This window comes from Leucopleurus acutus (genome assembly GCF_964270905.1).
Source record: "Leucopleurus acutus genome assembly, chromosome: 18".
NCBI lineage: Eukaryota > Metazoa > Chordata > Mammalia > Artiodactyla > Delphinidae > Leucopleurus > Leucopleurus acutus.
In genome coordinates, this window is record NC_139160.1 from 25380675 (window position 1) to 25402906 (window position 22232).

General features: G+C 37.7%; 1 protein-coding gene across 1 annotated transcript in view; it reads left to right on the forward strand.

Annotated features, from left to right (window-relative positions):
- The first annotated feature begins 741 nt into the window (after positions 1-741).
- Positions 742-22232, forward strand: part of SUGT1 (SGT1 homolog, MIS12 kinetochore complex assembly cochaperone) — a 44568-nt gene continuing 23077 nt past the window's right edge. Inside the window, exons 1-10 of the mRNA XM_082859473.1 lie at positions 742-850; positions 944-1001; positions 7433-7523; positions 8196-8265; positions 8949-9019; positions 10111-10164; positions 10548-10564; positions 11881-11915; positions 13559-13655; positions 14448-14555. Of these exons, the coding sequence (XP_082715599.1) occupies positions 813-850; positions 944-1001; positions 7433-7523; positions 8196-8265; positions 8949-9019; positions 10111-10164; positions 10548-10564; positions 11881-11915; positions 13559-13655; positions 14448-14555 (639 nt within the window). The 5' untranslated portion in view covers positions 742-812. The remainder of the gene's footprint in view (positions 851-943; positions 1002-7432; positions 7524-8195; positions 8266-8948; positions 9020-10110; positions 10165-10547; positions 10565-11880; positions 11916-13558; positions 13656-14447; positions 14556-22232) is intronic.

Genomic DNA, 22232 nt, shown 5'->3' on the forward strand with positions numbered 1-22232 from the left:
CAAAGAGGTGGAAAGTAAAGCAGCACTGAGACAAATTCAGGCCACCTTTCTCCCTTCAGTGCCTTCGGATGGTACACGTTTTTCTTCTGTCTGGGAAGCCAAGTAGGAAGAAAGCCTGGGCCTGTGTCGTTCTGGGGAAAGGAACAGTTCACCCGCACCGGAACCAAAAGGTTTCCTCCAGTCCAGCCTCTGCAAGGGCGGAGCGACTTCCGGCGAGTCCGAGGCCTTTTAGGGTTCCCAGCGCCAAGATCCCGGCATCGACGCGCCATCCGGAACTCGCTCCCGGAAAAGAACACGTAGCCGAGAACGTCACGGGTCACGAAAAGCTTGGCTGCCTCCGGGAGCCATGATGAGAGCTGCAGAGAAAAGGGAGCTCGATGTGCCTTGTGTTATTATTATTAACAGACATACAAACGACCCCAAACGCCACACGTTCCTGAGCGATAACAGTACGACACAAAAGTCCTTTCGACCTACCACCCACTGAGGCTCTGCGGCTGTGTGGGTGCGCGCAAGGACTGGTTTACGCCGCGGCCTGCGTAACCATGGCTGCAGGGGGCGGGGCCTGACAGGCTGCTCGCCGGCCGGGGGTGGGGGCGGGGTGGGCCAGGAGAGTCGGTCCTCCAAGGTCCCAGCCCAACACGCGCCCGCGCTTCACCTCCCCTCCCCTCGCGGCACGCTACGTGGCTGCTCATTGGCTACGTAGGACGGAAGCTCGGTTGGTGTTTCTCCAGAAGTTCCCCCTTGGGCGGCGGCGGAGCTGGTAACTTCGGTAGGAGCAGCACCAGCAGCGGTAACAGTAACTGTTAGAGATGGCGGCGGCTGCTGCGGCACCTGCAGCAGCCCAGAGGTGCGTGTTTTTCCTTCTCTTTGCTATTATTTGTATCCCCCTTCGTCTTTCTTTAGTTAGAGAGCCCTGCTGAAGTCGTTGTTTTCCTGGCAGGTTTTTCCGGAGCTTCTCTGATGCTCTGATCGACGAGGACCCCCAGGCGGCGTTGGAGGTGAGAGAGCCGGTTCTCTGTGCTCTGGGGAACGCAGCCGCGTTGGGTTCCGGCCCACCCCGCCTCTTCCCAGCACTGTCTTCCTGGGGTCGGGGCTGCTGCTTTTCCTGTCTCAGCCTCGATGTTGACAGACTCCGCCTCTCCCTTCTGTGTCCCGCAGCGGCCCGGTTACGCTTCCCATCCCTAGTCCGTTCCTGTATCCTTGGAGCTGCTTAGTAAAACCTCTTCATTTTGGGGGTAGAGGTAACATTCATAGTTGGTCTGAAAGGGTTTGTTTGTTTTTTAAATGGCATTTGTGACTGAGAGCAAAAAGTGAAATCTAAGGCTTGATGTTTATTCATTCGGTTTTTCGTTTGACAATCATCCTTGCCATTTCTGTGTACCAGGTTTGTGCTGAGTGCGTGTATGAACTCACACTATTGGAACAGAAACCTTTTCCCGTGTGTGTCCGAAAATTTCCAGATGTCCAGTCACTGTTCATTACCCACTCATTTGTTTATTCCTCAAAACAATTTCTTGGGGGCAACTGTGGAAGGCACTGTCTGCTCTGGATTAAAGTCTTATTTATGTATTTAACTGACTTGGAAGGCACTTTGTGTTTGTGTTAAGTGAAAAACTATAACGCTGTGAAGGAAAGCAAAAGAGCAAGAGTTAAATAATAATTTGAAGTAATAAAGAGAGCCCAGACTAAGAATACATGATGTAGTGGGTCACAAAGTTTAGCCAGGGGTTTCTTGCTTTGAAGCATAAAAAAGAGGAAACTTTGTTTTGCTCTTATGGCTTAACATTTGTAAGGTTAGGAATTTGAGGCAAGAGAACCTTTTTCCTAGCTATGACTTCTAAAAGAAATTTGTTCCGTGGTTAGTGGAGGAGGTGACATTTGAGAAGAGGCATGAGGGAGTGAGCTTGGAAGCTCTGGGGAAAGATTATTTCAGGCAGGAAGAGGAGTCAGTGTCAGGATGCTGAGGTAGGAATGAAGTCAGCTGTGCAAGGAGCAGCAAGAAGGCCCATTTGGTTAGAGTGGGATGAAAGTGGAGTAAGAAATGAGGTGGGGAGGAAACCAGGGCGTGGGTCCTTTGGGGCCTTTTAGGTTGGATTATGCTTTTGGGGCTGGGATACGAACACCTTCAAATAAAGTGGTTGATTACTCGGTAGTGTTGTGATGTTTCCTAGTGATGCTTTTGGGATCACTATTAGAGTAATGTTACCAGAGGCACTGAGAGTTTTTCTCTATAATTCCTTATGTCAGCTAGATAGCTGTTAATTTTCAGAACCTACCTTTGTTATTATGGTCCTCTTAGGCCCCATGCCTCCTTTGGAAATCTAGTTTATATTAATAGTTGCTATTAAAGGATATTAATGTAATGAATTCTTTGTCACGTTACATCTCAGTTACTTTTAAAATTATTTATTGAAGTGGGATATCTAACACAAATCTTAAGTCTGTACTAATGAACTTGAAGTTTTACATGTATGTATACCACCCAGATCAAGATATAGAATACTTCCATTCTCAAGGCTTTCTCATGTTTTTCCCCAGCCAATAATTCCTCTTACCCACCTGTTCTGTACTCTGTCACCATCAGTTAGTCTTTCTTGGACTTCATATAAAAAGTATCATACACTAGGTATTCAGTTGAGTGTAGATACTCTGTCTTGCTTTAAACATTATGGGAGATACATCCATAAGTTGTTTGCTTTTCACTGCTGTGTAGTATTCCACTGTATTAATATAGCACAGTTTATTCTAACAGTGAACATTTGGGGTATTTCCAGTTGTTAGCTAGTATGAATAAAACCACTGTGAATTTTCTTGTACATGTATTTTGGTGAACACATGCAGTCCTTTCTTTTGGGAGTGCATTTGTTTTTTTCTTTCTAGGAGTGAAATTGGATAGTGTAGGTGTGTCATTAGCTTTAGTACATTTGTCCGTAAAGTGTGGCTCTTGGACCAGTAGCATCAGCATCACTTAGGAACTCAGAGAAATGCAAATTCTTGGACCCCACCCCAGATTTTGTTTTTTATTTTTTTTTGGCTGCGCTGCAGGCATGTGGGATCTTAGTTCCCCAAACAGGGATCAAACCCGTGTCCCCTGCAGTGGAAGCACGGACTGCCAGGGAATTCTCCACCCCAGATTTTCTGAAAGTACTTATGACTCCGGTAGGCCAGTACTCCTTACCCGTTCATTTTACAGAAGAAAACAGACCCAAAGAAGTCCAAGTGATCTGTCATAGAGATGTATGCGGCCAGTTAGAGGCAGAATAGGGGCCTCAGGACACATGTTTTCTGATTCTTAGTCTAGTGCTGTAGAATAGCGGCTTTCAAAAGCATGATCCCCAGACCTTCTGCAGAAGAATCACCTGGGAATTTGTTAGAAATGCAGATTCTCAGGACCTACCACAGACCTGAATCAAAAACTGGGAGTGGGGAGAATGATCATGATAAAAACCAGCTTGTGTTAAGAGGAAATGTTCTTTTTAAAACTTAAGATGACCTTCTCACAGAGGTAAACAGGCAAATGTTAATTACTAGGTAATTGGTAATAATGAGTAGGGCGGGAACCTTGATGAGAAGTGAGAGTCTGTTTCCCTCTAGATTTTCCCAAGGGTTGGTTTAACAGTAGCTATTTTAAAATTAAGGTCACTTGATATTACATCAGTTAAAATGTTACATTTTTATATAAGACCATCAATTAAGAATAAAGAGAAAGTGTATCAAGCTGATTACATTTTTCATTCATTAAACAAACAACGTTAGTGGCAAATGCTGTACTGGGAGCCAGCGAGCTAAAGGTGAGACTACTGTAGTGAGGGAGTTTGTAGTCTAGTGGAGAGAGACAGGCAAGTCAACAGATCATTAAAATATAAGTACTCCAGTGGAGTGGTGTATCAGGTACAGTAAAGAGCATAGCAGAGGCTAACTGGGGAAGTAAAAAAAACTTTGCAGAGGAAGTCTTAATTCAGTAAAGGGAGGAAACATATATGTGGATTATGAGAATCTTTTGAGGCCCAGTGTGAGTAGTGCTTAAGAGCATGGGCTCTGGAATCAGACTGCTTGGGTCCATATCCTGGTTTCAAGAAAGTTCCTGCTATCACTTTTCTGGATCAGGTTTCCTGTCTGTAAAATGAGATTAACTAGGACCACTTGAAAGGGTGATTATGAGGATAAATAATGTAAGGTACAAGGGTGAGGCCCTTGAGGTAGACATCTTATAGATTCTTCTCTAGGTTCTAGCCACGCTGGCTTGCTTTCTGCTACTCAAATGTGTCGAGCTCAGTCCTGGTGCAGGGCCTTTGGACTTGGCAGTTCTTTTGCCTAGAACGTACTCTCTATTGACTACCTCTTGATTTGCTTGGAAATGCTCATCACTCTAGATTTCTCTGAAATGTCACCTTCTCAAGGAAGCTGTTTTCTCTGACGACCTTATCTGAATTGGGCCCCAATGTAAGCTTCAAGAGTGCAGGGGTTTTGTGTATCTGTTTACCACTGTGTTCTCAGCGTAGTGCCTGGGTTGTAGTAGGCACTCAGGTGTGTTAAATGACTCCTACCACAATTCTTGGAACAACTGTGAGGTGCATTTACAAGGACGCTGAGGCTAAAGAGATTAACTTGCTCAAGGTTATCGAGTTTAGAAGTGACAAGTCGCAGGTTCAAGGCATCAAGGTCATCCTCTGGAGGAGTGGGTAGGATTGGGGTGTATGATATAATTGTTTGGGAGCTGACTTTGAAGTAGTTGACCACAGATAGCTTTGTTGAGGGCATAGCTGGTTAGCATAAAGTATACCAGTTCTACATGGTTATGTGATTTTTCTCCAGGGGTGCTTGCTAGTTTAGGAATGGAGAAGGCTTGATACTCTTGTTTATCCATGATTGGGGTTTAGCTGTGACTAGAAGAAAATGGCAAGTGGAGTCAGCCTGAGATATCCGGAGCTAAAGGCCTTTAAATGTTAGGTCAGTCTGAGCAGTCTGCTTTTGCTTTTAATCTTAACAACAAGTAACCTTTTTGGATAGCATTTTAAGAGAGGCTAAAGCTCTATAAAGATTTGGAAATTAATTTTCTAAGATCCAAGTCTTAAACAATTTTAATGCCTTAAAAAGGAATTTTCCCCCTCTCGTTCTGTGTTATCAGGGTACTTCCTTTATCATTATCTTGTTAAGATTTCAGTGTAATTATATTTTACACTTCATGGGTTTCTTTACTTTTGTGAACTATAACACAACCCATTTTCTGTGAGAAGTACTATATCTTTGGATACGTTTTGTGTAAGTCTGATTAAATAGCCCTTTGCTGCTGTGATTCAAATGTTGGCACTGAAGTCCTTGCCTTTTGAGATACCTCTCTTTAGTCCCTTTGTATTCTAGCAGCCAGCAGCTGTTGTCACAGAAACAGTAGAACACTGAAAACACTGCCACAAGTCAGATGTAGTTAAGACAACCAGAAGTAATTATTTTAATGTCACTTTTTCTGGTATATTCCTTATTCAAAATAAATTTATTGTTGTGTTTTATTCATGACTTACAAGTTGATGTGTTATAATGTTCAGTTTGTGTTGAGTGGTTTTTTGGTAACTTTTTTTATTGATAGCTTAATAAGTCAGTTGCTTAGTTTATTTAACTGAATGACCATAACTGGTTCTCCTTAACCAACAATTGGTTTGTGTTTTTAAAGGTCACTTGCAAGTTGGTTCAAAATTCAGAAGTTTATACCTGACTCCTAAAGAAAAGGAATATTTTATTCATCTTTGAACCTCCAGTGTCTGGCCTATGTTTATTCCATAATATGTGTTTAAAAATACTTTTTGAAAAACAAACAGAAAAACCTGACTACTGAAAAAAATAAAAATACTTTTTGAATTGATGATCCAGATATTATTATAATCTGTAACAGCCTTTTTGACCTATAATATACATTTTCTTGGTGAGGAGAGGCTGGAAATGTGGTTTTATGATATATTTGAGTAGATATGTAGGAAGCCATCAGCTGTTTTCAAAATTGTTTGAAAGCTTAGTGGAAGATGGTGTTTTTAGCTTAAGAATTTCAAAGTATTAGAAAATCTTGTATTAATACAAATGTTAGATGGTGTGTGAAAAAAACTTGGAGTAAAATTTTACCATGAGGCAATGTTTAGTGGTTAAAATTTGATTTGGGGTCAGACAGACCTGGATTTGAATCCTATCTCTGGCGCAGTCACTGACTAGGAAGTGAGGGAATGGATTTTCTGCGCACATCTGGGGGAAGAGCATTCTAGTGAGAGGGAGCAGCAGGTGCAGGGTCCTGAGATGTTCGAAGAACAGCAAGGAGGCCATTGTGGCTAGAATGGTGGCGCAAGGAGAAGAGTTTTAAGAGGTGAGATGAGAGGGAGAGCAGAAGGTTATATCGAGGAGGGCCTTGCAGATCATTGGAAGGACTTGGGCTTTTGCTGTGAGTCAGCTGGAAAGATGTTGGAAAGTTTTGAGCAGAGACATAGTAACAAGATCTGATTTTCATTACTGCTTGGATCAGGGTGATAGGGGTTAAGATAGTAAAAAGTGGTTTAGATCTTAGGTATGTTGGGTTTTAGGTTTACGATTACCAAGTATAGTATACATTGCTTTGTGAGAATCACACTGCGAGGTTCAAGCAAAGCCACATGTGTGGCTATTGAAGTAATTTTGCCTGTTGAGAAAACTACCAAGTCCCTAGGGTGTGTGGGCAATGGGTAGAGAATCAAAGCCTTCCTGTTTGCCTGCATTTGTCCTTGGCTTCACTGATCGTGTTCTCTCTTCTTGCATCAGTATTGTTCCAGCTACCACTTATGAACTGTGACTGCCCAGACTGGCAGAATTTTAATCGCTCTGTTAATTCTTGATCAACTGATAGTAGCTATCTATGAGATATTGTATCTGGGCTTTTGACAGAATGCTGTAATTTCTTAGGCCATTGATAAGAGGATAGGAGAGGGCCAGGTAAACTTGATTATGTGTTTATTGGTTCCATTAACCTCTCTGAGCTCTAGGTTTAACTTCCATTTTTTAAATTTTTTTATTTTTATTGGACAGCTTCACATTTTCTAGGCATCTCAAACTCTACATGATCTTTGAATCTTCTCCAAATTAGAAGGAGAAAATCAGTGGTGGTCAATGTATATGAACTAAACTCTCCAGAATAAATGAGGTGATAATAATTACCATTTATTGAGTTCTGCTGTAGGCCAGGAACTGCTAAGTGCTTTAGGTAGATGTTACATTCAGTTGTGGTCTTTTGAGGGGAGAAGGGAGGAGAAAGGGGGATATTGATCCTCTTGGAAAGAAAAGCTCCAAGCTTGTTTCCCTGTTATCTTTCCTCCAAATACTTTATGATAATAGGTTATTTGATTAAAAATCATGTTTAATTAGAATTCGATGGCTTTTAAAAAACATTTACTGACACTCAACGTGTTTGTATTTGTAGGAGCTGACTAAGGCTCTGGAGCAGAAACCAGATGATGCACAGTATTACTGTCAAAGAGCTTATTGTCACATTCTTCTTGGGAATTACCGTGGTAACTTTTCTTACAAAGTATATTGACTCTATAAGTTACTTACAAATTTTGCCCAAGATACAATGAATCAAATAAAATAAAGGTTATCTTCCAGGATTTTTAACTTGGTCTTTCATACAAGGTAAAGTAGCCGAAATGTGACAAACATGTTAAGCATCACCCATTTAAATTTTATGGTTGTCCGTTCTTTCTTCAGTGGGTGTAGAATTTGTACAGATTTCATTCATGGTTACTGGATATGCTAACAAAGAATAACATCAAATTTACTATTTTACAAAGTATTTAAATGAATTCCCTTGTTTTATTTTTTATAAAAAGAATGTATTTCTATATTCTGTAATTTTAATTATCTGGATAGATAATCTGAGTAGGGAGAAATTAAATACCTTGAGTCAGATTACATAAATGATGTTAATGAGAAAATTAGATGAACTTTGTGATACAGAGCTTTATTCATTGCCTGAAGCGCTTTAAGAAGGAAGTTCAATATTAGGTCATTAGGAAGGTATGAAGGTAATTTTGTTTTGGATTAATTTTTCCTAATTTAAAATCATTTGTCCATTCCACCAGCTTGAAAACTTAAAAATCAGAGGCTAATTCAAATTTTGTGTGTAGTATTTGTTAGGATTCATAAGTAACTGACTGAAAAACCCATTTTTTTTTCATATGCAGACGCTGTTGCTGATGCAAAGAAATCTCTTGAACTTAATCCAAATAGTTCCATTGCTCTGCTGAGAAAGGGGTATGCAGTAACTACTCTTCTTGCTGGGGCTGGACTATAGTTTCTTGAATGAATTAATTGTAAGCTTTATATAAATAGTAAATTCTGTATTTATACATTTTATAGCTGAGATAGGATTCAATTTTAGGTATATTTTATACTTTTATTGTAGTATAGTTAGTATATATATATATAGTTTAAAATAGTGATGGTTGAAGGCAAAGTCTAGATGAAACTCTTGGATTTCACATCCCTTTTTTGCTTCATCATTTGGAATTTACTGTATTTAATTGACTAGAGAACATCTGTTCCTCACCCAAGCTGGACAGGCTACATTTAATGAAGACTCTGTTATCTGTGTACTTTATATCCCAGTTTGTTTCTGTTGATAAGTGTGACTTTATTCTTTAAGAATCAGAAACGTCTTTAATTCCTTAATATAACTATATTTTGGAATAAGCAAGTATATACAATTAAAATCAAGAAATTCCTTCTGAAATGAGTTCCAAAATTGGATTCTAATGGAATTATACTAGATATTATAGTAGGGTATTTTAGGAAATCTCTTGACTGGCTTATTAACATATACTTAAATTCTTTCTTTTAATAGTAGGGAAAATAGTTTCTTTTTTTTTATTATTTAGAAAGAAGGCTGTTTTTCATGATCTCATGTGTGTGTATTTGTTTTTAATATTCTCATGCAGGATATGTGAATACCATGAAAAAAACTATGCTGCTGCTCTAGAAGCTTTTACAGAAGGACAGAAATTAGATAGTAAGTATTAGAATTATATGTTAGTACACTAATCCATTATACCTATGTGTCTTAAATACCATAGCTGAATTTTGTTAGTGTAATCTCAAGTTAATTATAGAAACCCAGCTTTTTTCTCTTCTTGATGACATTTCGTGTTGATTGCAGAATTTGAATTTACTTAAAAATTGATTAAATTGGCCTTTCTTTAGCACTTAAATCACAGATAAACTATCATCAGAAGCAGAAAACTACATAAACACTTAGTGTGCTCCCAAGTACTTAGTCTGGCTTTATTTTTTTTCTAATGGATAAGTGAAAGTATAATTTGCTCTCACATTCAGAAGTCTATTTAAGTTATTATCCAGATGGCTGAGATAATGAAATCTTAAAATGAAAATTTTTATTGAGAAATGAAGTGTTAAGTTTGGGGTAAAGTATGATAGGGTATTGAAGAAACATGGAGGTTTGAGAGTATTGTGAGTTTCTAATATCACCTTTTTTAAGAAATAGATGAAAATTATCACAGCAGTATAGATATCTGTGCATAATATATAGAAATTGTAAAAGCCAAGTATCAAAAACTCTGCAGAGTACAAAAAGGTTGTAAGTAATCTCATAGTTACAGTACATAATCCTAATTGTGTACTATCATTTTATCTTCATCTTATGATAGAGTGTTATCACAATTCTCCAAAGCAGTAGCTCCTAACTGGGAATGGTTTTGCCCCATAGGGGACATGGAGCAGGCTTCAGTAGTTGTGGCTCGCGGGCTCTAGAGCACAGGCTCGGTAGTTGTGGTGCACGGGCTTAGTTGCTCCGTGGCATGTGGGATCTTCCTGGACCAGGGATCGAACCCGTGTCCCCTGCATTGGCAGGCAGATAAAATTGATTTTTTAAACATCAGAATTCTTCAGGATGAACAAGTAACTAACAGGTTTAATATTAGGATAGCTATAAACTCTGTTAGGACAGATATTTTTGTCTAATTCACTGTTGTATCCACAGTGCCTAGAATAGTGTTTGGAACATAGGTATTCAGTAATTATTTGTTGAATGAATATGTGAGGTTGTGCGGATGAGTGATGTTACAGTCAGTTTGTTCTTTCTAGGTACAGATGCTGATTTCATTGTCTGGATTAAAAGGTGTCAAGAAGCTCAGAATGGTAAGTATGCAGGTTTCCCGTGGTCTTTCCGTTTAAAAAGAAGTAAATGTTTGACATTTGTTTGTTTTGAACTTTATAACTTATAATTTAAGTAGTGGATGTTCTCTTAGGTTGGGCTTTCCCAAGGTATTTTGATTTTTTACCTCATTCTATATGTTGAAAGGGAAATTTGGATGGATTTGTTTTGCAGTGGTATTACTGGTAAGAAATTACTGAGGAGTCTCAAGTGACTCCAGGATGCAGTTAAACCCCTTTCCCTTATTAGGTATGCATGGAGAATTGGTTTGCTTAATCACTATGTTTGTGCCATAGAAATCATGTATGTAATTTTGCCTATACACGTACTGTTACCTGAAAATGTTTCCTTTTTATGTTTTTAATAGGATCACAGCCTGAGGTGGTAAGTCCAAAGGTTTTATCCTTTGTGTGTGTGTGTGTTTTTTAAATTTTTTTTTAATTTTTGGCTGTGTTGGGTCTTCGTTTCTGTGCGAGGGCTTTCTCCAGTTGCGGCGAGCGGGGGCCACTTCATCGCGGTGCACAGGCCTCTCACTGTCGCGGCCTCTCCCATTGTGGAGCACAGGCTTCAGACGCGCAGGCTGAGTAGTTGTGGCTCACGGGCCCAGCCGCTCCGCGGCATGTGGGATCTTCCTGGACCGGGGCACGAACCCGTGTCCCCTGCATTTGCAGGCGGACTCTCAACCACTGCGCCACCAGGGAAGCCCCTATCCTTTGTGTTTTTACTTAATTATATTATTACTAAGTATATTTGAGGCTGGACTCGGAATGAGCTTTCTGTCAGTTACATATCTCTCTAGGGCAGTTTTACTAATTTTCTTCCTCCAAACGCTGTCTCTTCCCTTCTTACTTAGGGACAACTTGGAGGCCACCATTGACCCAGGACAAGTTCTTTAGATTTACAGTCTGAACTGGCACACGTAGTTTAGAAAAGTTTGGATTGGTTAAGAGTCACTTTGTTTCTCAGTGGTCAGTGATGTTTGTTGCAGAGAGGCCAGCCATAAATGGTGTAAGACAATATCAGGAAGGCACCATGGAAATAGTGCTTCATATGTTTTTCCAGAGCAGTTTGATGCCATTGTTAAGCCTGAAGGTTATACTATAGTCTTAAAAATGTTTTTTTAAATGTTATTGTTATTTTCAGCTTAGAGAGTTACTGAATCTTGAAATTGGACATTTTATATGTAACCTTTTCCAAACATATCTTCAGAAATTTTTCTGTTTTTTATCCTTCTTTTAATTTAGAAGAAAAACGGTTTTTTGAAATTGAAACTCGTAAAATTTTAAAAATGCTGAGTAACAGGGAGATCAGCTCGGTGCTTTGTGCCCACCTAGAGTGGTGGGATAGGGAGGGTGGGAGGGAGGGAGACGCAAGAGGGAAGAGATATGGGGATATATGTATAACTGATTCACTTTGTTATAAAGCAGAAGCTAACATCATTGTAAACCAATTATACTCCAATAAAGATGTTAAAAAAAAAATTAAAAAACAACAACTGAGTATTCTAATTCCTGTGAAGATGAGTATTATTTAACAATTATGGATACCATGCTCTGTAAGAAGTTTTCATGTAGTTATTCCATATCAAAGTATTCCATATCAAACTATAACACTGGGTAAATTAATAATACATGCATTTTTAATATGCAGTTACTAAACTAACTTGTAAAAATCTTTCTCTTTGAACTTGTCAAAATCAGTCTGCATCCCAGAGGACTTATCAGTCAAAAATCAAGTAAGTGTTTGTTTTTCATAATGTGTGATAAATACGCCTAAAGGGAAAAAACCCTGTTGTTTAATAGTAAGCAAGTCCTTACCTGTGATTTAAGTATTTCTTAGTTTATAAAAGAAATCATATTAAAGCCTTGAAAAACTAATTGTAAGACTGTTAACTGATTTGAATTAGTGTTTATATTAAGGTTAAAATCAAATCAATTGCCAATTAAAACTTACTTCACCTGATTCCACATTATGTCACCTTTCCATGTATTAAAGAGAGTCTCTTCCATTTAAGTTATTGCTGTTACCTAGGTAAATAAGTTAGTAGACTTGATAGAATTGTAACTCTACCTGCCTTTTATATGTGGAGTAAATTTTTCATAGAATAATTCTGCATGAGTTGAAAGTCACTTGCTGAGGGCAGCAGTTACAATCATGAATAAGTATTTAGCAAGGATTTGAGTTATTTTTAGTTGTTCATTAGCTGTGTGTACAGCTTGTATTCTTAGTGTAACAGAAAGAAACACAAGGCATTAATCTCGAGCTTTGCATCCTAACTGAATTTCAAAGGAAAACTGTGAGTCTTTTAAAGATCCAGTGCTTTTGACGTAAAATGGCTTGAAAATCTTAAAACAATTTACTCGTGTTCTTTCTGGGGAGATACAGGATGACTCTCCAAGTACCTAGTAAACAAGGAACTTTAGTGACAGGAGCAGGGGTAGGGTACATAAACTTAATAATTGGAGCGTTTGGAGTATAAAATAATCCCACATTGTTGTAATAAATATACCATGTATCAGGGTACTGTGCTTAGTCCTGGGAATGTGATAGTGGCAGGATAGATAAATAGCTCTGCTCTCATGGAGTTTATAATCCACTCTAATTTGAAAGTGATGATATATTTTTAGAGCTTTCAGTGGGAAAGATACACATAATTAGAATCTCTAGGCACACTAATCTTTCCACATACTTTGAGGTTGAAGGAAGGTACTATGTTTAATATTGTGCCTGGCAGAATGAGTTAAATTATTTTAATTTTAGCTCATTTGCTTCTGTTCCCTGTGCTCAGGGCTGTTTGCCCTCAGCTTCAGTAAAGAGATCCTGGAGTGCGGGGTCAGGTTGACCTGGGTCCAGTGTAACACCTGCTACTGATGTGCCAGTTGCCTCACCCTTCTGAGCTTACTTTTTTTTTCATTTGTAAAATAGGGATGGAAGTGTTTACTTCTTAGTATTAGGTTGAAATGAGAGGATAAAACTGTTGGTGTATTAGAATTGTTACCTGTTAGAATAAATTTTATCTTTAAAACTAGCTGTGCATGTGGCCTCATGCTGTGTGGTGTGGCCAAAAAAAACCAATTAGCTTAAGCACAACAGTATTAGAGATATGTTAGAACCTAGAAAATTATGTAAGTATTTATTAAATCCACTGGAGGGGTTTTGGACATCATCAACCTTACTTTTCTCTTCCCTTAGTACAGGTCATATGAAATTAGTTACATAAAATTGTTTCTGTGAATCAACAGCTGCTTTGCTATTTTGTTCCTCAAGGTGGAGCTCTTGTTGTTCATCAGATTATATACAGTTTTTATCTTGACAAAACAAGCAACAACTTTAAGAAAATTTAAGTTCTGTTTTAAGTTTCCTTTTTCTTTTTTATAGGTATGACTGGTATCAAACAGAATCTCAAGTAATCATTACACTTATGATCAAGAATGTTCAGAAGAATGATGTAAATGTGGAATTTTCAGAAAAAGAGGTTATTATAGTTTTTGAATTATTTTTGGTTGAGGTTAAATACGTTTATTTGTAAATATAAATATATATTGCAGAATAATCTATAGCAGTCTATTAGATATATATCATTTTTTCCTGAGATAATGTGGAAAATGCTGATGAAAATCTGAAGCATTGCTTTTCCATTTGAATCATTTTAAGTTTTGAGATGAGTATGTATACTGTAGGTTATAGCTAGGTGTGCATTGTTTTCTCTTTCTTTAGATTTGGAATTCAAAGCAGAATTTGGTTGACAAATATAAAAGACATTAGTAAGATACGTGCTTTGGTTACACATATGTGTGGTATACTTCATGAAAAAGATCCACTTAATTTTTGTGACTTATATATCTTAGAGTTTACTAACCATATTAAATGAGTATAACTTTTAAAACTTGGTTTCTTAGCATTTAGTAGAAAACCTTGTGATAGATATTTAAGAGAGTTCATGGTAGAACTAGATGTTTTGCACATGAATATTTCTTTGTTACGTACTGTATTTTGTTCTTGTAGATTGAGTTTCCTTGAGATTTAAATGTTCAGTATGTGTTACGAAACATACTCTGTTCTGCTACTTAATTATTTATATGAGAATTCATGCGAAGGATACCAGATTTTTAAAAGATTATTTTGAGATTCTTAAGTCTGATATTCCATAGAAAGTTTTGAAAATAATCTGCAGCAGTACTGAAGTTCTGTAATTGTAGTCAGTTTAAGTACTTTACCCTTCTTTAAATAAATTTATAAAATGTGCTACTAATTTTGTGATCATTAGTTGTCCGCATTGGTGAAACTTCCTTCTGGAGAGGATTATAATTTGAAGCTGAGACTTCTTCATCCTATAATACCAGAACAGAGCACATTTAAAGTACTTTCAACAAAGGTAAGATAATTGAAAAGGGTTGTCAGTGGTAATCTGTGATTGTGAGCTTATAGATCCTTCCAGCCACATATCTTTAAATTAAATACAAACAATAATTTTTGAATAGTTTTTCCACCTTCCCAAATTCTAGGAAAATGGATTGTAAAAATCTAACCTCAAAAGTGTTTATATGCTTATTAAGATAGGTAGAATACTTCTCAATAAAGAGGTTTTCATAAAAGATACAGTGATCAGCATTTTTTTAAGATTTGATACTGACAGTGTCTCATGTCTTGAACTTGTCATTTTGGTCTGTTGTGATATACAAATACTTCTCTTACACTTTCTTATGCAGTTAAAAATACAGACTACTATAAAGATGAATCTGCTTTCTTGTTTTTTAGTTAAGCTGACTTTTAGGTTACTTTGTTATGAAGGATTAATGAATAATTTATATTGCTGTTTGAGTAACCATAATTTTTAGATTCCTTTATATTTTCAAAAAGAAGTAAAAATATGCAATAGAATTAAAATTCATGGTATATATCAGCTACCAGTCAAAAGATGTAGTACGAGTACGTAGAAGTATAATTTAGCAGGAAAAATACTAATACTAAGCTGAAAATCAAAAAATCTGACTGGTTCTTTGCTTGCCCTGTTAATTTAGAGTAGTCACACATAAGACAAGATTTTCAGCATCTATAAAAATGAGAGGGATATGGACTGTGAACTCTGAAATCCTTTCATCTGTAAGATTGTATGAAGGTATATGATGAGTTAATGAGTAAGAATGATATAAATTCCATTACTACACCTTTTTTATGCATATGTCCTGCAACACAGTGTGTTATTTAACTTTTGAGTTTAGTTGTGTGACTTTTCCTACCATAGAATAGAATCAGGGTTGGCCTGTGTCATGAAGAATGGTAACTGGGCCTGCAGGAAGAAGGGGACACCTGAAGAGGGTTGGAGCAGGAAGTAAAGAAGTAAAGAAGCAGTAGTTTTTGCATCTAGTTAAAAATGATCTGCTCACTTATCTATTTGAAATGTACAAAGTACAAAGCTGTTTACTTAAGAGGCAGAGATAGGAAACAGTTGCTTGGACAATAGAAAATGACAAAAAGGGTGACATACTGTGAAGATTTTCATCTTACTGGCCCCATCCACATTGGGTAGAATTTAATAAGATATATTGGGTACAATAAGCACAAAACTATAACTAGATTTGAGAGGGAGATAGGTCAGAAAATTAGGAGTTTGGCATTTTTGTACATCTTTCTACTGAGAGGTTGTTAATGCATGTTTTTTTGAAGTAATTTAAATGTAAATTGATTTGTGTGATAGATGGCAAATAACTTAAAAACCTGTGTTACTGAGCCACCTTGTATAATGGAATAGTGTGGTTGGTGAATACACAAGTATGTGTGGCTACAGTTGAGGATTTAACTAAGCAGTGTCCTGTCTTATTCTGTATTTTCCTTTGAATCTTGTGAGTGCTTATTGATTCTAACCATTCCCCAGCCCCTCTTACTGTGTTCCCAGTTTACTTTTTTTGCCCCTTGCTCCTTTCTTTAAATGCTACATAACTACTTTCCTTTCCTGTATACTAGTTTGTTTATATGTATACATTTATTTCCCTTATTCTTTTTTTTTTTTTTTTTTTTTTTTGCGGTACGTGAGCCTCTCACTGTTGTGGCCCCTCCTGTTGCGGAGCACAGGCTCAGCGGCCATGGCTCACGGGCCCAGCCGCTCCGCGGCATGTGGGATCTTCCCGGACCGGGGCACGAACCCGTGTCCCCTGCATTGGCAGGCGGACTCTCAACCACTGCGCCACCAGGGAAGCCCTATTTCCCTTACTCTTAGTAAGTCTTCTGAAGATAAGAAGGTGTCATATTTGTGTCTATGTATGTGCTTCATGTAGGGTTACCAGATACGGTATAGGATGCCCAGTTAACTTTCTGTTTTTATTTTTCTGAATTTTATTTTATTTATTTATTATTTATACAGCAGGTTCTTATTATCTGTTTTATACACATCACTGTGTATGTGTCAATCCCAATCTCCCAGTTCATCCCACCACCACTCCACCCCCGCTTTCCCCCCTTGGTGTCTGCTTTCCCCCCTTGGTGTCCGCTTTCCCCCCTTGGTGTCCATACATTTGCTCTCTACATCTGTGTCTCAATTTCTGCCTTGCAAACCAGTTCATCTGTACCATTTTTCTAGATTCCACACATATGCGTTAATATACAATATTTGTTTTTCTCTTTCTGACTTCACTCTGTATGACAGTTTCTAGGTCCATCCACATCTCTACAAATGACCCAATTTCGTTCCTTTTTATGGCTAGTATTCCGTCGTATATATGTACCACATCTTCTTTATCCATTCATCTGTCGGTGAGCATTTAGGTTGCTTCCATGACCTGGCTGTTGTAAATAGTGCTGCAGTAAACATTGGGTTGCATGTGTCTTTTCATTTTCGATGTACCACAGTTTATTTATTTATTTTTTAAAATTTATTTATTTTTTAACATCTTTATTGGAGTATAATTGCTTTATAATGTTGTGTTAGTTTCTGCTGTATAACAAAGTGAATCAGCTATAAGTATACATATATCCCCATATCCCCTCCCTCTTGCGTCTCCCTCCCACCCTCTCTATCCCCCCCCATAGGTGGTCACAAAGCACCAAGCTGATCTCACTGTGCTATGTGGCTGCTTCCCACTAGCTGTTTTACATTTGGTAGTGTATATATGTCAGTGCCACTCTCTCACTTCATCCCAGCTTACCCTTACCCCTCCCTGTGTCCTCAAGTTCATTCTCTATGTCTGTGTCTTTATTTCTGTCCTGCCCCTAGGTTCTTCAGAACCATTTTTTGTTTTTAAGATTCTGTATGTATGTGTTAGCCTACGGTATTTGTTTTTCTCTTTCTGACTTCACTGCGTATGACAGACTCTAGGTCCATCCATCTCACTACAAATAACTCAATTTCATTTCTTTCTATGGCTGAGTAATATTCCATTGTACATATGTGCCACATCTTTTTTTATCCATTCATTTGTTGATGGACACTTAGGTTGCTTCCATGTCCTGGCTATTGTAAATAGTGCTGCAGTGAACATTGTGGTACATGTGTCTTTTTGAATTATGGTTTTCTCAGGGTATATGCCCAGTAGTGGGATTGCTGGCTCGTATGGTAGTTCTGTTTTTAGTTTCTTAAGGAAACTCCATAGTGGCTGTATCAATTTATATTCCCACCAGCAGTGCAAGAGGGTTCCCTTTTCTCCACACCCTCTCTAGCATTTGTTGTTTGTAGATTTTCTGATGATGCCCATTCATTCTGACCAGTGTGAAGTGATACTTCATTGTAGTTTCGATTTGCATTTCTCTATTGATGTTGATGCATCTTTTCATGTGCCTCTTGGCCATCTGTATGTCTTCTTTGGAGAAATGTCTATTTAGGTCTTCTGCCCTTTTTTTTAATATATAAATTTAATTTAATTTATTTATTTTTGGCTGCATTGGGTCTTTGTTGCTGCGTGCAGGCTTTTTCTGGTTGTGGCGGGGGGGGGCTACTTTTCATTGCAGTGCGTGTACTTCTTGTTGTGGTGGCTTCTCTTGTTGCGGAGCACGGGCTCTAGGCGCACAGGCTTCAGTAGTTGTGCGGCACGTAGGCTTAGTTGTTCTGTGGCATGTGGGATCTTCCCGGACCAGGGCTCGAACCCACGTCCCCTGCATTGGCAGGCAGATTCTTAATCACTGCACCAGCAGGGTAGCCCTTCTGCCCATTTTTTGAGTGGGTTTGTTTTTTTAATATTGAGCTCATGAGCTGTTTATATATTGTAGAGATTAATCCTTTGTCTGTTGATTTGTTTGCAAATATTTTCTCTCATTCTGAGGGTTGTCTTTTGGTCTTATTTATGGTTTCATTTGCTCTGCAAAAGCTTTGAAGTTTCGTTAGGTCCCATTTGTTTATTTTGTTTTTGTTTCCATTACTCCAGGATGTGGGTCAAAAAAAGATCTTGCTGTGATTTATGTGAGAGTGTTTTTCCTATGTTTTCCTCTAAGAGTTTTATAGTATCTGGTCTTACATTTAGGTCTTTAATCCATTTTGAGTTTATTTTTGTGTATGGTGTTAGGGAATGTTCTAATTTCATTCTTGTACATGTAGCTGTCCAGTTTTCCCAGCACCACTTATTGAAGAGACTGTCTTTTCTCCATTGTATATCCTTGCCTCCTTTGTCATAGATTAGTTGATCATAGGTGTGTGGGTTTATCTCTGGGCTTTCTTTCCTGTTCCATTGATCTATATTTCTGTTTCTGTGCCACTACCATATTGTCTTGATTACTGTAGCTTTGTAGTATAGTCTGAAGTCAGGGAGCCTGATTACTCCAGCTCTTTTTTTTTTCATCAAGATTGCTTTGGCTATTTGGGGTCTTTTGTGTCTCCATACAAATTTTAAGATTTTTTGCTCTAGTTCTGTAAAAACTGCCATTGGTAATTTGATAGAGATTGCATTGAATCTGTCAATTGCTTTGGGTAGTATAGTCATTTTCACAATATTGATTCTTCCAATCCAAGAACATGGTGTATCTCTCAATCTGTTTTTGTCATCTTTGATTTCTTTCATCAGTGTCTTATAGTTTTCTCAGTATGGTCTTTTACCTCCTTAGGTAGGTTTATTGCTAGGTATTTTACTCTATTTTGTGGCAATGGTGAATGGGATTGTTTCCTTAATTTCTTTCTGATCTTTCGTTGTTAGTGTATAGGAATGCAAGAGATTTCTGTGCATTAATTTTGTATCCTGCTGCTTTACCAAATTCATTGATTAGCTCTAGTAGTTTTCTGGTGGCATCTTTAGGATTCTCTATGTATAGTATCGTGTAATTTGCAAACACTGACAGTTTTACTTTTTCTTTTCTGATTTGTATTCCTTTTATTTCTTTTTCTTCTCCGATTGCCGTGGCTAGGACTTCCAAAACTATGTTGAGTAATAGTGGCAAGAGGGAACATCCTTGTCTTGTTCCTGATCTTGGAGGAAATGCTTTCAGTTTTTCACCATTGAGAATGATGTTTGCTGTGTGTTTGTCATATATGGTCTTTTTATGTTGAGGTAGGTTCCCTCTATGCCCACTTTCTGGAGAGTTTTTATCATAAATGGGTGTTGAATTTTGTCAGAAGCTTTTTCTGCATCTATTGAGATGATCGTGTGGTTTTCATTCTTCAGTTTGTTAATATGGTGTATTAATTTGCCTATACTGAAGAACCCTTGCATCCGTGGGATAAGTCCCACTTGATCATGGTCTATGATCCTTTGAATGTGTTGTTAGATTCTGTTTGCTAGTATTTTGTTGAGGATTTTTGCATCTATATTTATCACTGGTACTGGTCTGAAATTTTCTTGTTTTGTAGTATCTCTGTCTGGTTTTGGTATCAGGGTGATGGTGGCCTCAAAGAATGAGTTTGGGAGTGTTCCTTCCTCTGCAACTTTTTGGAAGAGTGTGAGGATGGGTGTTAGCTCTTCTCTAAATGTTTGATAGAATTCACCTGTGAAGCCATCTGGTTCTGGACTTCTGTTTATTGGAAGATTTTTAATCACAGTTTCAATTTCATTACTTGTGATTGGTCTGTTCATATTTTCTATTTCTTCCTGGTTCAGTCTTGGAAAGTTATACCTTTCTAAGAATTTGTCCATTTCTTCCAAGTTGTCTACTTTATTGACATAGAGTTGCTTGTAGTAGTCTCTTATGATGCTTTGTATTTCTGTGGTGTCCATTGTAACTTCCTTTTCAATTCTAATTTTTATTGATTTGAGTCCTCTCCCTCTTTTTCTTGATGAGTCTGGCTAAAGGTTTCTCAATTTTGTTTATCTCCTCAAAGAACCAGCTTTTAGTATTATTGATCTTTACTGTTGTTTTCTTTGTTTCTATTTCATTTATTTCTGCTCTGATCTTTATGATTTTTTGCTTCTACTAACTTTGGGTTTTGTTTGTTTTTCTTTCTCTAGTTCCTTTAGGTGTAAGTTTAGATTGTTTATTTGAGATTTTTCTTGTTTCTGGAGGTAAGATTGTACTGCTATAAACGTCCCTCTTAGAATTGCTTTTGCCACATCCCATGTGTTTGTGTTTTTTACCTTTTTTTCCCTGTAATTGATTTCTAATCTCATAGCATTGTGGTCAGAAAAGATGCTTGATATGATTTCAGTTTTCTTAAATTTACCAAGGCTTGATTTGTGACCCAGGATGTGGTGTATCCTGGAGAATGTTCCATGCACACTTGAGAAGAAAGTGTAATCTTCTGTTCTCGGATACAGTGTCCTATAAACATCAATTAAATCTGTCTGGTCTGTTGTGTCACTTAAAGCTTTTGTTTCCTTATTAATTTTCTGTGTGGATTATCTGTCCATTGGTGTAAGTGAGGTGTTAAGTTCCCCCACTATTATTGTCTTACTGTCAATTTTCTGTTTTATAGCTGTTAGCATTTTTCTTATGTATTGAGTTGCTCCTTTGTTGGGTACATATATATTTGTAATTGTTATATCTTCTTTTTGGATTAATCCCTTAATCATTAGGTAGTGTCCTTTCTTGTCTCTTGTAACATTCTTTATTTTAAAGTCTATTTTATCTGATATGAGTATTGCTGCTCCAGCGTTCTTTTGATTTCCATTTGCATGGAATATCTATTTCCATCCTTTCACTTTCAGTCTGTATGTGTCCCTAGGTCTGAAGTGGATCTCTTTTAGACAGCATGTATGTGGGTCTTGTGTTTGTATCCTTTCAGCAAGCCTGTGTCTTTTGGTTGGAGAATTTAATGCATTCACGTTGAAGGTAATTATTGATATGTATGTTCCTGTTACCATGTTTTTAATTGTTTTCAGTTTGTTTTTGTAGGTTCTTTTCTTCTCTTGTGTTTCCCACTTAGAGAAGTTCCTTTAGCATTTGTTGTAGAGCTGGTTTGGTGGTGCTGGATTCTCTTAGCTTCTTGTCTGTAAAGCTTTTGATTTCTCTGTCAAATCTGAATGAGATCCTTTCTGGGTAGAGTAATCTTGGTTGTAGGTTCTTCCCTTTCATCACTTTAAATATATTGTTCCACTTCCTTCTGGCTTGTAGATTTTCTGCTGAGAAATCAGGTGTTAACGTTATGGGAGCTCCCTTGTATTGGTCGTTTTTCCCTTGTTGCTTTTAATAATTTTTCTTTGTCTTTAATTTTTGTCATTTTGACTACTATATGTCTCAGCCTGTTTCTCCTTGGGTTTATCCTGCCTGGGACTCTCTGAGCTTCCTGGACTTGGGTGGCTATTTCCTTTCCTATGTTAGGGAAGTTTTCAACTATAATCTCTTCAGATATTTTCTTGGGTCCTTTCTCTCTCTCTTCTCCTTCTGAGACCCCTATAATGTCAATGTTGGTGCATTTAATGTTGTCCCAGAGGTCTCTTAGGCTGTCTTCATTTCTTTTCATTCTTTTTTCTTTATTCTGTTCAGCGGCAGTGAATTCCACCATTCTGTCTTCCAGGTCACTTATCCGTTCTTCTGCCTCAGTTATTCTGCTATTGGTTCCTTCTGGTGTATTTTTCATTTCAGTTATTGTATTGTTCGTCTCTGTTTGTGTGTTCTTTAATTCTTCTAGGTGTTTGTTCTTTAACTCTTTGGGGTCTTCGTTAAACATTTCTTGCATCTTCTCAATTTTTGCCTCCATTCT